The sequence below is a fragment of the Zootoca vivipara genome, chromosome 3 (assembly GCF_963506605.1).
Source record: "Zootoca vivipara chromosome 3, rZooViv1.1, whole genome shotgun sequence".
Lineage (NCBI taxonomy): Eukaryota > Metazoa > Chordata > Lepidosauria > Squamata > Lacertidae > Zootoca > Zootoca vivipara.
The window spans coordinates 537,948-552,058 of NC_083278.1; the positions used below are offsets into that span (position 1 = coordinate 537,948).

Genomic DNA, 14,111 nt, shown 5'->3' on the forward strand with positions numbered 1-14,111 from the left:
GTCTAAGCAATGTGTCACTGAAAAAGCAGCCTGAAAAAAATGTTAGGATTGCACATTATTTTGCAGAATTCCTTAGGCCCATCAGGCTCCACCCCTCCCCAGCTGGCTGCCTTGGTAGCCAATCAGAGAAAGGCCCCAGCCCTCTGGTGGAATTCTGAGGCATTGCATCACCAGACTCTGGTCTGGCTCAGCAATCCGTAATAAGTTAGTTTAATACTTAATTCTGTGATTTTTCTGCCCTTCCGCAAAAATTGCATAAGTAGAGTATTCCCACCACATGGCAAGAGTACACTGATGTCTCTCTCTCCCCAAAACTATGAATGAAGCAATAGTTTTGTGAAAGGCAATGTAATATAATATTCTTTTCTCAACAGTTCTCTGTTGCACACACTCCTGTGGTGTATCGCGTGGACCCCCCCGATGGAGTCCCAGGTAAAGGATGGACCTTTAAGTGGAAACCATATGTCTTTATTTATACAATTAATGGGGAAAACAACTTATTTAAGATTTACTCATCAAGAGCTTTGAAGAGCTCATTTCTGTGTAGGGTTTGCTTCTTCTCCCGAAGATGTCCCACAAGGCAAGGAGTGGGGTGGGTCTAGGATCAGAGTCTTCCTTCTCCTTAGATGGGCTACATTCCCGGGCTGATGAGTCCCATACACAAAAAGGAGCATAAGATAAGGGGAAACAGCAGATACCAGAAAGAACAATGAACAGTGTTTTCCTGTATCTTATTTCAGGCTATTATTATACAATTTTCTGACCTTCCGATCCCCATGATTTTAAAAATTTGCATAAGCCTACATGCTATATCCTGAATTGTGTCTCCAAGCTATTTCGAAGTCATTAACATTAGTTAGGCTCATCACAATAATATTAAGAAGCAGTTTAGGTTAATATTGAGACAATAATATTAAGAAGCAGTTTAGGTTAATATTATAATGCTACAACCCCGAGTTAACTGTAAAATTATATATAATGTTATAATACTGACCTGAAATAAGATACAGGATAATGCTGACTAATGTTAATTGACCTCTTTTGTTTTAATGTTTACAAATACCACATAAAAATAGTACAATTTTGACTCCTCTGAACACCAGCCATGGATAATTTGTTATCTATGTATTATTCTTTATGATTCCTGCTTATAATTTTTAGATTTATAATACTTACAGAGGGCATCTTCTACTGCACTGAAGAAATCAAGGCACTAAAACCCAACTCTCCACCTTCCTCTACACAGATTTTCATTTTGCCTCTTGAATAATTCCCCCACCCTCATCTTTATCCTGTTAGGAAATGTAATGCAAGTCTATGGTCTTATCCTGGCCCAAGAATTTGATGCCTACAGTTTTAACACAGATTTTATTGATGGGTAAGTGTGTTTATTGCTTCCTTCAGTTCCTCTGTGCAACTCGGTATAGGGTTGTTCCCTTTGCATTTCAAGGATGGGGAACGGTGGCCCTCCAGTTGTGTGGTGATACCCCGATGCCTCCCCGGGAGAAATAAAGACACAGGACACATTGCATAAGGTTAATGGGCGTAGAAGGCCACAACTTTATTGATTACGGATGTAGAGAGGTATTGGCATAGGCATTGGATCTAACTGACTATATCCGACTCCAGCCCGCTCTGCTGGCAGTCTGTGAAGGGTTAACCACCGTTGGATGAGTCCTGCGATGCACATCAACTAGGAGCTCATCCTGGGGCCACCACTAGGGGGCCTGCCCTCTGGCCCTCACCTACCACGGCTTCGGACTTGGCAACACCCCAGGACTCCTTAAGGGAGTACCCTTCCGCATTTGGGGGAGGTGATGGCAGCAACCTCCCCCCCACACCTGTACCTTTCAGAGATAATCCAATGCCTAGCGCCAAAACCAAAGTTGTGACGAGTTGCTACGAGGTAGGCGAAAACCACCAGGCCAGAGCCAATTTGCACAGTGGGAAAATTCCTACCAGGCCCCTCAACGGCGATCAACCGAGGTCCGCAGCAATGCCAAAGTAGAACCTTGCCTAACGGGTGGGTGGGTGGGAAAACGAAGCAGCTGGGGGTCCGAAAGAAGCGAGGCCGATTCCCTGCCGCGCGCTCGCTTAAATCAGCGAGCCACACCCCCTTGGAACCTCCTAATTGGGTGAGCCAAGTGCGCACTGCAGCAGGGAGCCGACCAATGGGCTGGGGGGGAATGACAACCATTCCCCCCCACACGTGAAGGCCTCGTGGGCCCACAACATCTCCTCCTGCTAGGGCAGAAGAATGGCCTATGGTCAGCCATGGTGGGAGATGCACTCTGAGAACATGAGCAGCCCCACAGGCCCCGCACCCCGACCAGTGCTGGATTTAGGGTGGTGCGGATGGTTCCCCTGCACAGGGCGCTGAGCCAAGGGGGCGCAAAATTGAGAAGACCCAAAATTGAGAAGAACCATTTGGGGTTGTGCCATATTACGAAAGATTTCCAAAGTCTGCCCCTGTCCCAACCCTGGCTATACTAATTAAATAATACTGTACATTTGGATTGTTACTGCGCATGGGGGAGAGAAATGTATTGTATGGCAATGTCCCTCCTTCCCCAGGAAATAAGACACAAGACACAGTGAATTGAATTTAAGTGGGCGAAAAGGCCACAACTTTATTGGTTTCGGATGTTGAGCGGTATTGGCTTAGGCATTGGAACCTAACTGGCTATATCCGACTGTAACCCGTGTGTTACAGTCTGGGAGAAATTAACCACCAGAAAGGAGCCCAATGACGTACATCTACTGGGACACCTCCTGTGGCCACCGTTGGGGGGTGCCATAAGGCCCTGACCTCCGTAGGCTCAGGACAAAGCTACCGCCCCGGAACCCCTTTAACGGGATTAAATCTCCAATTTCGGGCAGAGGATGACGTAATCTGCCCCCTTCTTTATTTATGCAAATTTCCAATGCCTAACCGCCACTCGAGCCCCCAACATTCGCGCTGGGTGCCGGGGCGAAAAGAGGCTGTGTTCCCGCCTCCGGCTTAATTTAAAAGAGAGGAAGCCCCGCCTCCCGACCGACCCTATTGGTCGGCCCAGGAATGACGGAGGCGGGAACTCCCATCTCGCGAGGGGGCTGAGCTCTCAGCCCCCATTGCGAGAATTCAGTCAGGCCATGCCCACAACCGAATTCTCCATGTAATGCGGAAGTGGGACTTGCATTATTATGGGTTGCCTTGAACTAACATTGCTTCTTCCCTCTCTCTGCCCCAGCCCTGTTATCCTCGAGGCCGAAAGAGATGGATGGATAACCATTTGTTCCCTTGCCAATAAGCAGATGCGCAGCATGTAAGTTGCTCCTCACAGCTTTGATTGCAATGCTTTTTTGCTGTGAGAATTCACAAAGCTTATAATGTTGCAGCATATTTGGGGCTCATATACTGTAAATTAGGGAAGGCACACTAATAGTTTTGATGCCAATGAAATATAATTTCTGCCTTTCCATCCCTACCCTCAGCTACAAAATTGGTCCAAATGATTATTTCTATATACAAGCAGTTTTCTGTCTGAATTCATGGATGTGAATTTGTGTGGGTGATACCTTTTCTGTGCATTCACCCTTCATTTTCTCACATGTACCTCCATTTAAATATGTGTGCGAGTGTTTGCTTATATGTGTGCAAGACCGGCACCAGAGTCGAGGGCCCCCACTGCCTGACTCACGCTCCTCCCATGCAGCCATTCAGTGTGGCCACACAGTATTTTTCTATTCCTTTCTGGTGCTGCCATGGTGACAGCAAGAATGCCAGCCAGTCTGTGGCAGCTGGTAGCCCCTGGGCTTGGTGGGGCAGCCTGTGTCCAAGGGGGGCAATAAAGTCTCATGTGTGAGGTCACGTGGGAGAGGCCATGTTGTTCTCCTCCCATCCTCCTGCCTTACAAAGGTGTGGATGCAAGAGCATGGCAGCTGGGCAAGTACTGAGTGCCTAACTTAACTTAACCATTACTGGCCCCAACAACATCCAACATACCATCTCAGGACTATTTAATTGCTCATCCTCTAACATTGTGTATGCCATCAAATGCCAACAGTGCCCTTCAGCTCTCTATATTGGACAAACAGGCCAAACCCTACGCCAAAGGATAAATGGACATAAATCTGACATCAGGAACCAGAAGACAGAAAAACCAGTAGGAGAACACTTCAATCTCCCAGGACATTCTATACAAGACCTCAAAGTAGCTGTCTTACTACAAAAGAATTTCAGAAATAGACTGGAAAGAGAAGTTGCTGAATTGCAACTTATCACCAAGCTCAAAACCATGGAGGGACCTGGTTTGAACAGAGATATCGGGTTCTTATCTCATTATACATGATAAGCGATCTTCAGCCATCTCAACCCTTGCTTTTTCATGCAAAACCATTTGCAGTCGTTTGCGGTCATCAACAGCTATCAGTCAGTCAATCACCCATTTCCACCACCCTTCTGAGTGATCCCCCCTCCCCATCCCCACCCCTCCCCACCCCTTCTCTACATAAGTGCCTGGAAACTTCCATTTCACTGTATCTGAAGAAGTGTGCATGCACACGAAAGCTCATACCAAAATAAAAACTTAGTTGGTCTTTAAGGTGCTACTGAAGGAATTTTTTTATTTTACTTCGATCCAGACCAACACGGCTACCTACCTGTAACCATAACTTAATGGAGAAAGTGCCTATCCTTGGATTCGAAGGGGTCCTTTCTGTCACAATTTCTAGTGCTGGATTAGTGTCACAGTAACTCTGGTTTGTGCCTCCAGAAAGGACCACTGAGAAGTTAGAAAATGAAAGCCGATTAGGAAGTCTAAATCATTGTTTAGCTGTGTTGGAAACTCAAAGCATGGTTTGGGTTCTAAATGGTGGTTCCTGTGAACTCTGCTTTGGTTGTGGTATCTGGGTATATGGATGTCCTTGACAGGAGTGAGGTTGTTATTGGTATCACATCATGCAATAATTCAAACACAATGAGGTCAATCGATCAAGCCCTCTCCTGCTGCTTTTTGATGTAAAGACCTCTGTTTTGAAACAGGAAGGCAGTGTAGCTGGCCTGTTAGGTATTTTAATGAATCATTATTTAAAAGTTCCAAGGCTAGGCTGTGACTATTCTGGCTTTAAAACAAAAGAAAACAGGTTCAGTATTAACTTTATTATACAATTTAAAAGTTTTTTCTAGTCATGCCTTCTGGCAGAATAACTTAAGAGCTGATTCAATACCTATATTTGGACTCCCTGTTCCCATTCAAGGTGATTTCCACCGCTCCCAATTTCATGGGTGGGTGATCCAAGCCCGAGACGCGGTAATCTTAGTTCTTCATTAGAGGCCCAGTTCCTGAGCTGCTGCAAATGCTTCTAAAACACACCCAAAATGGGCAGATAGTTGCATGTTCAGACCTTTAAACCTCCCCCTTAAATAAATTCACACAAGACTCAAATTTTGGGTTTGCTTTTTGGCAGAATTTAGGCCACAACTTTATTGATTACAATCAAGTGAGTGGTTGCATAGGCTCTGGTTCGACTAGCTCCCTGCACCCTTGCAGGCAGCGCTGACCCAGAGCTCTATCGTAGGTCAGCCTAGGGAGAACACCTGGAATGGCGGAAAGCCGGGGACATACTATGTCCACCACCCAGATGTCCCCCTGGACTCAGGCACGGGCACAATCCCTTCAAAGGGTTGACCAAACCATAGAGTCCCTGGATTCCTTTAACGGAATACTCTTCACATAGGGATGGCAAGAGCATTCCCCCATCCCTATCACCTGAACCAGAGCCTATCTGCAACTTTACAAGTTGTGACGATTTGCTACGCGGCAGGCAAAACCCAAATGGCAACAGCCAATCAGCCAAGTGGGGAAAATTCCTGCCGTGCCCCTGTCCCAACAACAGACGACGCATAGCAAGGTCAAGAGCGCAAGCCCTAAATATAGAGAGAGGTGGGCGGGTGTTCCGATGCACTGACTAAGAGAGAAAGCTCAGGGTCACGTGCATTGGCATATATAGGCCCCTTGACCCATTTGGTTAGCATCCCATTGGTCAGATTAAACCCAGCAACAAGGTGGTGTGGCTATCCAATCGTACCCACCCACAACACAAGGATTTGGTTGCCTCACCGCAACACATGTCCTCTTTGAGGGAGGACACAATTTCTCCCGATCGTTGACTTTATTAGGTTTAAAGCAGGTGAATCAATATTTGTTGTCAGAGTTCATGTGTTGAAGCTACGTTGTGTTCCTAGGCTACATTTTCATGTTTATAAGGAATGCACATTCATTCACACACTAGTATTTGTTTCTCGATATCCTATTACCAGCTTTAGTCAGTCTGCATGTGGACAAATGATAGCACAAATTGGAGAGTGGGACACAAAATTAACAGGGCAGGCAAAACTAAATTTCTCAGTAGATGCTCAGACATCACTTGCTGAGTATTTGATGTGATAGGTTTGGATTTGCAGAACATATTCAGTCCTTTCCTGTCTTTGAAGTGAATGGACAGTACTCAGCTCAGCTTCACATATTATGTTCTAGCTGTCAGGAAAAGGGCCTACTCACAAGGAGACCCCTGGCAGAGACACATGCCCGACTGGCATGTTCCCTGTTTCCTGGGCGATTGTTCGGGAGCTTCCGAGCCTTCCTCAGCCCCCAGACTTCCAGTGATTGATTTGGGAGTACATCAACACACTCTTAGCATCTGCAGATACTTGCACAGTTGCGTAACAGACCACAGCAACTCAGCATTCTGGCTAAGCTAGTTTATTTACACATAAACAGACACGGAGCATGGAACATGGCTCCCTCTCTCTCTAGTATCATCCAGCAGAGAAAAAGAACAAAGGGAGAACAGTCCCACTATCTCCTTTCCTTTGCCTCTATTGCATCTTCATAGTTCATTGTCTTTTATTTTCCTTTGTTTGCAGATATCCCATTCAAGTTGATCATGGTCTGGGAACTGTAGCATGCCGAGTGGAAGGGAACCATATTGGTCAGTGGAAAGCAGGGAAATAACATACAATCTTGATTTTATTCAGTAACATAAAAATCAAGAAGGCTAACAGATAAAAAGGCTGCTGTTGGGGGTATGGGCCATATGGCCATTCTGTTTTCGAAAAGGGGAGAGCTGCTTACAAATTCCTTTTCTCTTTGTTCTTGCTACTTGGGGCATTCCCCCCCCCCCAAGCTCACACTTTTGGCAACCATGATATACCAACTGTAAGCAACAAGTGTATCACAGTGAATGCCTTGCTGAAGCTGTAGAGAACAGGCACTCCTAGCAAGAAACACGAGATGTGGTTTTGGGGGGGGGGGATGGAGCAGAAACAGCAGCCTATCAGGTGTCTGATGATGGTTTTGAACTGGGTGCAAAAGACATGGGCATTTCAGGGGTAGGAAGATCTAGAAGGGCACCTGAGGCAAGTTAGTTAACTCTGTATGTACATGAAATGATTCACATTCTTGCACTGAGATATGTGCTTTTTCTCTTCTTACAGGGTCACATAATGTTAGCTTTACAGTGTTTAACAAAGGAAAGTAAGTAAGGGATAAGTTTTTTTTTAATGGCTAATTTTATAGTTATGTTGTATTTCTGAATGCCTTCTTTTTCATATAAATACTATTTAAATGCCGTATACTTTCTGCTTTGCTTTGGAACGTGGTTGTATTCAGAAGTTGGCATTCAAGGTGTCAGTGACGTTTCCTGCGTTTGGCTCTGAAAATATGCTTTGAGAGCTTGTTAATGCTCACCTCAAGGTAGAGATGAGAATTAGAAAGTCCCAAATTGTACCCAGGGCTGGTGCTAGGGTTTTTTGCGCCCTAGGCAAAATCACCTTCTGCGCCCCCCCCCCCCGCTGCTTTCTGAAGGCACCGGCTCTGTCTGTATTCTGAGTATTGTCTTAGTTAAAGTTATGAGTTTTTTTGTAAATTGATGTTAATTGATGTTAAATGAAAATGATTTTTTTAAAAAGACAAATCTAGATGAAATTACTATTACTATTATTATTAATTAATATTATTATTATTAATTACCTTTCTGCAAAGAGCTGGAAGTGGCTCTCCCCCTCCTCATTCAATCCCTACAACAAACCTGTAGCACTGGGAGTGTCTGACCAGGATCTGGGAGAGACCAGGGTTCGAATCCTCACTCAGCCACGAAACTCACTGGGTGTGCCACCATGCGCCAATCATGGCGTCTCAGCCCAAACTACCTCACAGGGTTGTTGCAAAGATAAAACAAGGAGGGGAGAGAAGCATGTAGGCCCCACCTTGAGCGCCTTGCAGAAAAAAAGTGGGATATGAATGCAATAAAGAAATTTAATTCCAAAGAAATTTGGTGCAAGACTTTCGGGATTGCATTTTGACAGCAATGGCAAGTATGACTGCGGCAGCTACTGTCCCAAATGTTACTGATTATTTTCGGTAATACCAATGGAAATGTGTTGTCAAAAGGACATATTATCTTGGTGGCACGAATAGCAATTGCAGCTCAGTGGAAAGCAGCCCAAAATTTTACACCAAATGCTTAGGGCTGCTCACTCTGGAATAGAGCTGTCATGGAGAAGATTACAAATAATCTGAGATTTCAACCAGGACTAGAACCTCCTTTTTTTATATGATTCTGCCTTCCTTGGCATTCATGGCTTTGCTATTCTAACTCCTGCCATAATAATAATAATAATAATAATAATAATAATAATAATAATAATTAATATTTATACCCCGTCCATCTGGCTGGGTTTCCCCAGCCACTCTGGGCGGCTTCCAGCAAAATATTAAAATACAATAACTCATCAAATATTAGAAGCTTCCCTAAACAGGGCTGCCTTCAGGTGTCTTCTAAAAGTCAGGTAGTTGCCCGCTTGGCTGGGGCCTGGAATGGAAGTGCGTTTAAGCACTGAGAGAGAGAGAGAGAGAGTCAAAGAAAAACCTTGTCCGGACAGAGCTCTGCTTATTGCAAGGGATGAGTCAGTTCCCAGCCACTTCTGAACTAAATCCAGCTCCCCGTCCCACTTCCCCACGTGACACAGACCAGGACAGTGAAAGGAACCCTTCGAGGGAAAGGTACAACACATAACGGATCTCAGGGAACCGCTATTCCCCCCCCCTGGGGTGGTTGGCACTCCTCCCGACCCCCCCCACCCCCGTGGCCTGCTTAAGAGGTCAGTGCTTTCCTCCTCGCTCCTTGCCGGGCGCGCATGGCCGTGCCGGGCCCCATTAGCAGCATCCTAAACAAAACCATGACAATGACACCAGCACTTACGGAGGCGATCGCCTGGCAAGGAGGATCCGGGTCCCTTGCAAGTCCCGGAGACGCTGGCCTGCTCGGGTTGGGAATGCAGCCCCCTGGCCAGCCCAGGATCCCCCGCGGGCGGCAGTGCGGGTGGACGGCGGGTGGCAGGCGACGGGCAGGCTTGCCAGCGCCCCCTCCATTTCCGGGGCAGAGCTGAGGAGCCGAGCAGCTGCCCGCCAGGCTCCGGCAATGCGCATGGAGGCAGCGCGGCCGGCTGGCGGGCAGGCGGCGGGTGGCGGCGGGCAGGCTCACAAGCGCCCCCTCCATTTCGGCGCCCTAGGCCATGGCCTAGTTTGCCTAAATGGAGGCACCGGCCCTGATTGTACCTGGCTTTTCCCTCCCAGCTCCTGAATGGCAAGTGGAGTAGGTGGGACAAGAGTTTCTTTCCCACTGGTGGACTGGTGCTTCTCCCCTATGAGACGTTTGGGGAGCTGCAATGTCATTAAATCTTCCCACTGAAATCCCTGGAGAACAATGTATCCATTCATTTCAACAGGAAGATTTAAAGATGCTAGAATTCTAAAATCAGCTGGTAGGAGGCAAACAGTCACCTGTCTTTTAAAACTTGCCTTGCACTGACGTTTTTCAAAGCTGTAGCCAACCACTAGCTGCAAAGAATGCCTTTTGAATTTCATGGGTATCCCTTCCAGGGGATACATTGGGTTGCGCAGGGCTTGGCTGCAAAGTCTTCGGCAGCCAAATGTAATTTTAGGTCTCAAATTCCCTCACTGCAAAGAGCTAGCTGTGTACAGGTGGGAGGGAATTTTTCTGGACATGTGAGAGCAGACTTTGAAAGCCAGAAATGGTATGAACTCCTGCATTTTCCTGAGCCCTGGGTTGTCACTGATTTTGCATGGCCAGGAGAGTCCCCTGTTGTGGCTGCATGAAACTGCCATTTGTATCTGGTTGGGATGCCATGTTCTGAGCTCTCTCTATCTCTCTCTTTCTCTCTCTGTGTGTGTGTGGTGGGGATGGCTCAGTCGGGGTGAGGATGGCTCAGCTTATATACGAGTCAGTCTTAACATGAGCCACAGGTGGTTTGCCCCTTTCTAGTTGGTTTCAGTTTGGTGGATTCTGGAACCATGTCAAGAAAGAAATCCACTAGAGTATTTTTTTTTTCATCTGGAGTTCCAGCAAAATCAATTTTTGGAAGGGGGAGCAAGGAGAACAAATTATTTTAACACATACACTTAGTGAAAGCTCAATTTTAGCAATGTAAGCTTAAAGACAAGTCTCACCTAGTTGATCTTCCAGCAGATTCTGTCTCATCAGGAAGTCCATTCCATAGGATGTAGAAGTTGGACTTACAGTGTTGTCTCACATAGCCTCCCATTTCATATCATGTAGACACTCATAATTGCCTTTTGTTCCAACAATCCTTCAAAGGGGAGATTTTTGCCTCAGTGTTATATATAGTCTAGTTTTGATGCTCTTATTGTTAAATAGCTTCAGGATATTTCATGGGAAGCAATTGATGAGTGAATGAATGGATAACCAAGTTTGCCCTCTAGCGGTCAATAATGCAGCAGATTCCCGTGATGTATAGGGAGAGTGATGAAAGCGTTCCCCAAACAACTAGCTTATTGCAGCTCTGCACACATTTATTTTCTTCACTCTGCATTGGAATATCTTACATATTCCAGTCTTAATTTCCTTCTGTGTTAGTGTTGCTGTTCACTCGCTCACTTTTGTGTTGCAGGTCAGTGGTGAACAAGGATTCTTGGCTTATCAGTGCAAAACAGGACCTTTTCCTGTACCAGACATTCTCAGGTATATTGCCCTGCAGTCTTTCACTGAAGAGGATTCTGGAATTAATCTCACTTCCTGTTCAGTCTACAAATCTGCTGTGATTATTTGTGTAGAAAAGGATAAGAAAACAGAGAAAGCGGGGGAGAAGAGAGGGGACACGGGTAGCTTCACTTCCCCTCGACTCTGTCCTTGCTCATTTTTGGTTCTGGACCTGCCCAGTTTTTACTTCAGATCCACCCTCCCCCATTGGCAGTATGCAGCTCCTGACAAATTATCCCTGAGAAAATGGTTGCCTATTTGTGCCCTAACCACATTTAGCACTAACCACAGTTCTGTAATTAGCTGAAAATGAAAGCAAAAGTTGGATTTCCCTCCTGCTAGAGAAGAAGAGAGGAAAAGGAGAGCACAAACCTTACCTTCCAAATCCCGGACTGCAGTTGCGTCGACATAACTTCCGGTGTCACTTTGCCCTTCTATGGGCACCAAAAATGGCCGCCACCAGCTTCAAAAGTAGCTTTCTACGCATGACCGGAAGTGCGTCGACGCAACTTCCGGTGTTGCCCCGCCCATCTATGGGCACCAAAAATGGCCGCCGCCGACACCGGAAGTCGCGTCTACGCACTTCCGGTCATGCGTAGATGCGACTTTTGAAGCCAGCGGCAGCCATTTTTTGTGCCCATAGAAGGGCAAATCAGAAAAAAATGGCCGCTGACAGGAGAAAATAACGAAGAAAAATGGGAGATGAAGTGATACGGGGGACCACCGGGAAAAGGTAAATAAAAACAGGGGTTTCCCGGGGAAAACGGGGTACTTGGCAGCTATGGCACAAACCTTTTGTAAAGCATGAAACAGGGGGTTTGTGTTATGACTGAAACACTGTGTGCTTGTGTGTGTTTGCATCTGCTGGAGAAACCTGATCACCATTGTCCTGCAGCCCAAACCATTATTCTTTTATTCGCTTTACTCCTTTCCCAGTTAGTTTGAATTTTGCAAAACTCCTAAAACCTGCAGCTCAGAACAAATGTGTCTAATGTGAATAATTTCTTTTGCGCATGGATTGGGGTTGTTTTGGTGCAAGACCGAGTCTGTGTGATATAAAACCAGTATGTGGTTGTGCTATTTTATTTTAGCTGACCTACATCTAATTTCAATTATTTCACTTCCTCCGCAGAAATATTTTCTGTGTCTCCAGCTGCAGGGAGCCTGGGTGGTGGAACCGATCTCACCATCACAGGAGACTTTTTTGATACACCTGTGCAGGTCACAGTTGCAGGTAATAATGTTGAAATCAGCCTTCATGGTTCTGGAAATGTGAATGTCCCTAGAGGTGTACCACAACGTGTGTTCATTTCCTTTGAAGCATGTGGTAGTACGTCCATGGTGGTGATCCTTTGAGTAGCTTGGACTGGAATTTTGCTCTGAAGCGCTATCCTTCTCATTCATGCTTCTCTTCCCACTCATCAGGCAGTCCCTGCAAAATTAAGCATGTTATTCCACGAAAGATCATCTGTACAACTGGAGCCGTTGGTGAGCACAGAAGACTCAATGGCCCTAAACCAGGTGCACTTTTATTATGGCGCGTCCAAGTGGTAGCTTCCCTCACAATTGGCTTGATATCACAATCAAATTATCAAAGCCATAGATTTGTAGGATTCTAGATCATTTGTTCACATGCAAAATCAACAGTCTTCCTACTTAGCCAGCACCTGCCATTTCTCCATTTGTGTTGTGATGCATTAACTCATTCATTGGAGATGATAAAGTTCTTGTCCCCCAATTTCTCAGGAAACAGAGGGCTTCTTTTTGAGGTTTGGGATGGATCAGATACAGATTTTACTGAAGCAGCTCCTGGGTACCGCTGGCAGTTTGTCCCTAATGCCAGTTCTCCGTTACATTTCCAGTTTGAGAGACAACAGACATTCAGGTAATCAGTTATCTTTAAGGACTCTGGTGTTTTCTACAATTCACACTATTTTAGTGGAGTTCTTTTTACAGGAACTTGGGATATATTTACAATCCACTATGAGTGTTACATGCAGCTTAACTGTCATGGCTTCCTCTAAATAACATGGAGATTGATTTGAAGGCCCTGAGATTTCTTGGTTAGAGAGTAGCCCCTTTCCCTGAACACATTACCAGCTTAAAAAAACAGCTAAGTTGTTATTTTTCTCAATTTGGATTGAAGCTGGTTTTGAGGAAAAGGTATATAAAGCAATATTTCACAAGAAACCACAGGATAGGTACAGAGGCGTAGGAAGGTCAGGTGGTACCCGGTGCGAAAAAAATCTTGTCACCCCCCCCCACACACATTCATTTTTTTCTGCCTGCAAAAATGGTTTTCTGTTATTTCATATTTTCTTACAAAGGAATAATAATAATAATAATAAACAACTTTTATTTATATCCCACCCTCCCTGGCCAAAGTCGGGTTCAGGATGGCTAACATCAGATATATAACATTGGTATAAAATCAAACAATAATTAAATTACCTCCTAAAAACATGTCAAAATGAAATTAAAGTCTAATTAGCTGGCTTTCTGCAGGGTTAGGGTTGGAAATAGGAAGTGCTCCACTGAATTGAAATTTCAGCCTTCACGACATAGGGAAACGGCCAAGTAAACAACTGTTTTCATGGAGGAGGGTCAAGATATTAACTGATATGCATTAAATTTCATATATAGCTATATAATCCCTCATGTAGTAAGATAAGACCTTTGGAGCAGGCATGCTTTTTTTTAAAAAAAAAGTTTTTAATGAACTGCCCTAGTAGGGCAGTAATTGTTCCTTGATAATTTATCACCCCCCTCCATGATGGCCCCTCGATAGGTATGGGTTTGTGGCTAATGCCGCGTGCACACCGGTTCCCAAACCAGAGGTGGGAGTGCGCTGGATACATAGAGGGAAGGAGTGTGTGCACAGCCTAAGTCTGAGGCAAACATATTTATCATGCAAAGCTTCAAGTGAGTCTGGATTGAAGGCACCTCCATACCAGCTGGCTTGAGAGGTAGGGAATCACAAATCACAATGGCAATAATAATAATAATAATAATAATAATAATAATAATAATAATAAAATATACCACCCTAT

General features: G+C 45.2%; 1 protein-coding gene across 4 annotated transcripts in view; it reads left to right on the plus strand.

Moving 5' to 3' along the window:
* PKHD1 (PKHD1 ciliary IPT domain containing fibrocystin/polyductin) overlaps window positions 1–14,111 on the plus strand; it is a 248,505-nt gene that overhangs the window by 13,314 nt on the left and 221,080 nt on the right. For all 4 annotated transcript variants that reach the window (XM_060272305.1, XM_035110412.2, XM_060272303.1 and 1 more), the window contains exons 5-13: window positions 375–432; window positions 1,300–1,378; window positions 3,231–3,305; window positions 6,908–6,972; window positions 7,478–7,517; window positions 10,973–11,043; window positions 12,194–12,295; window positions 12,487–12,582; window positions 12,808–12,946. In XM_060272305.1, coding sequence (XP_060128288.1) covers window positions 375–432; window positions 1,300–1,378; window positions 3,231–3,305; window positions 6,908–6,972; window positions 7,478–7,517; window positions 10,973–11,043; window positions 12,194–12,295; window positions 12,487–12,582; window positions 12,808–12,946 — 725 coding nt within the window. The remainder of the gene's footprint in view (window positions 1–374; window positions 433–1,299; window positions 1,379–3,230; window positions 3,306–6,907; window positions 6,973–7,477; window positions 7,518–10,972; window positions 11,044–12,193; window positions 12,296–12,486; window positions 12,583–12,807; window positions 12,947–14,111) is intronic.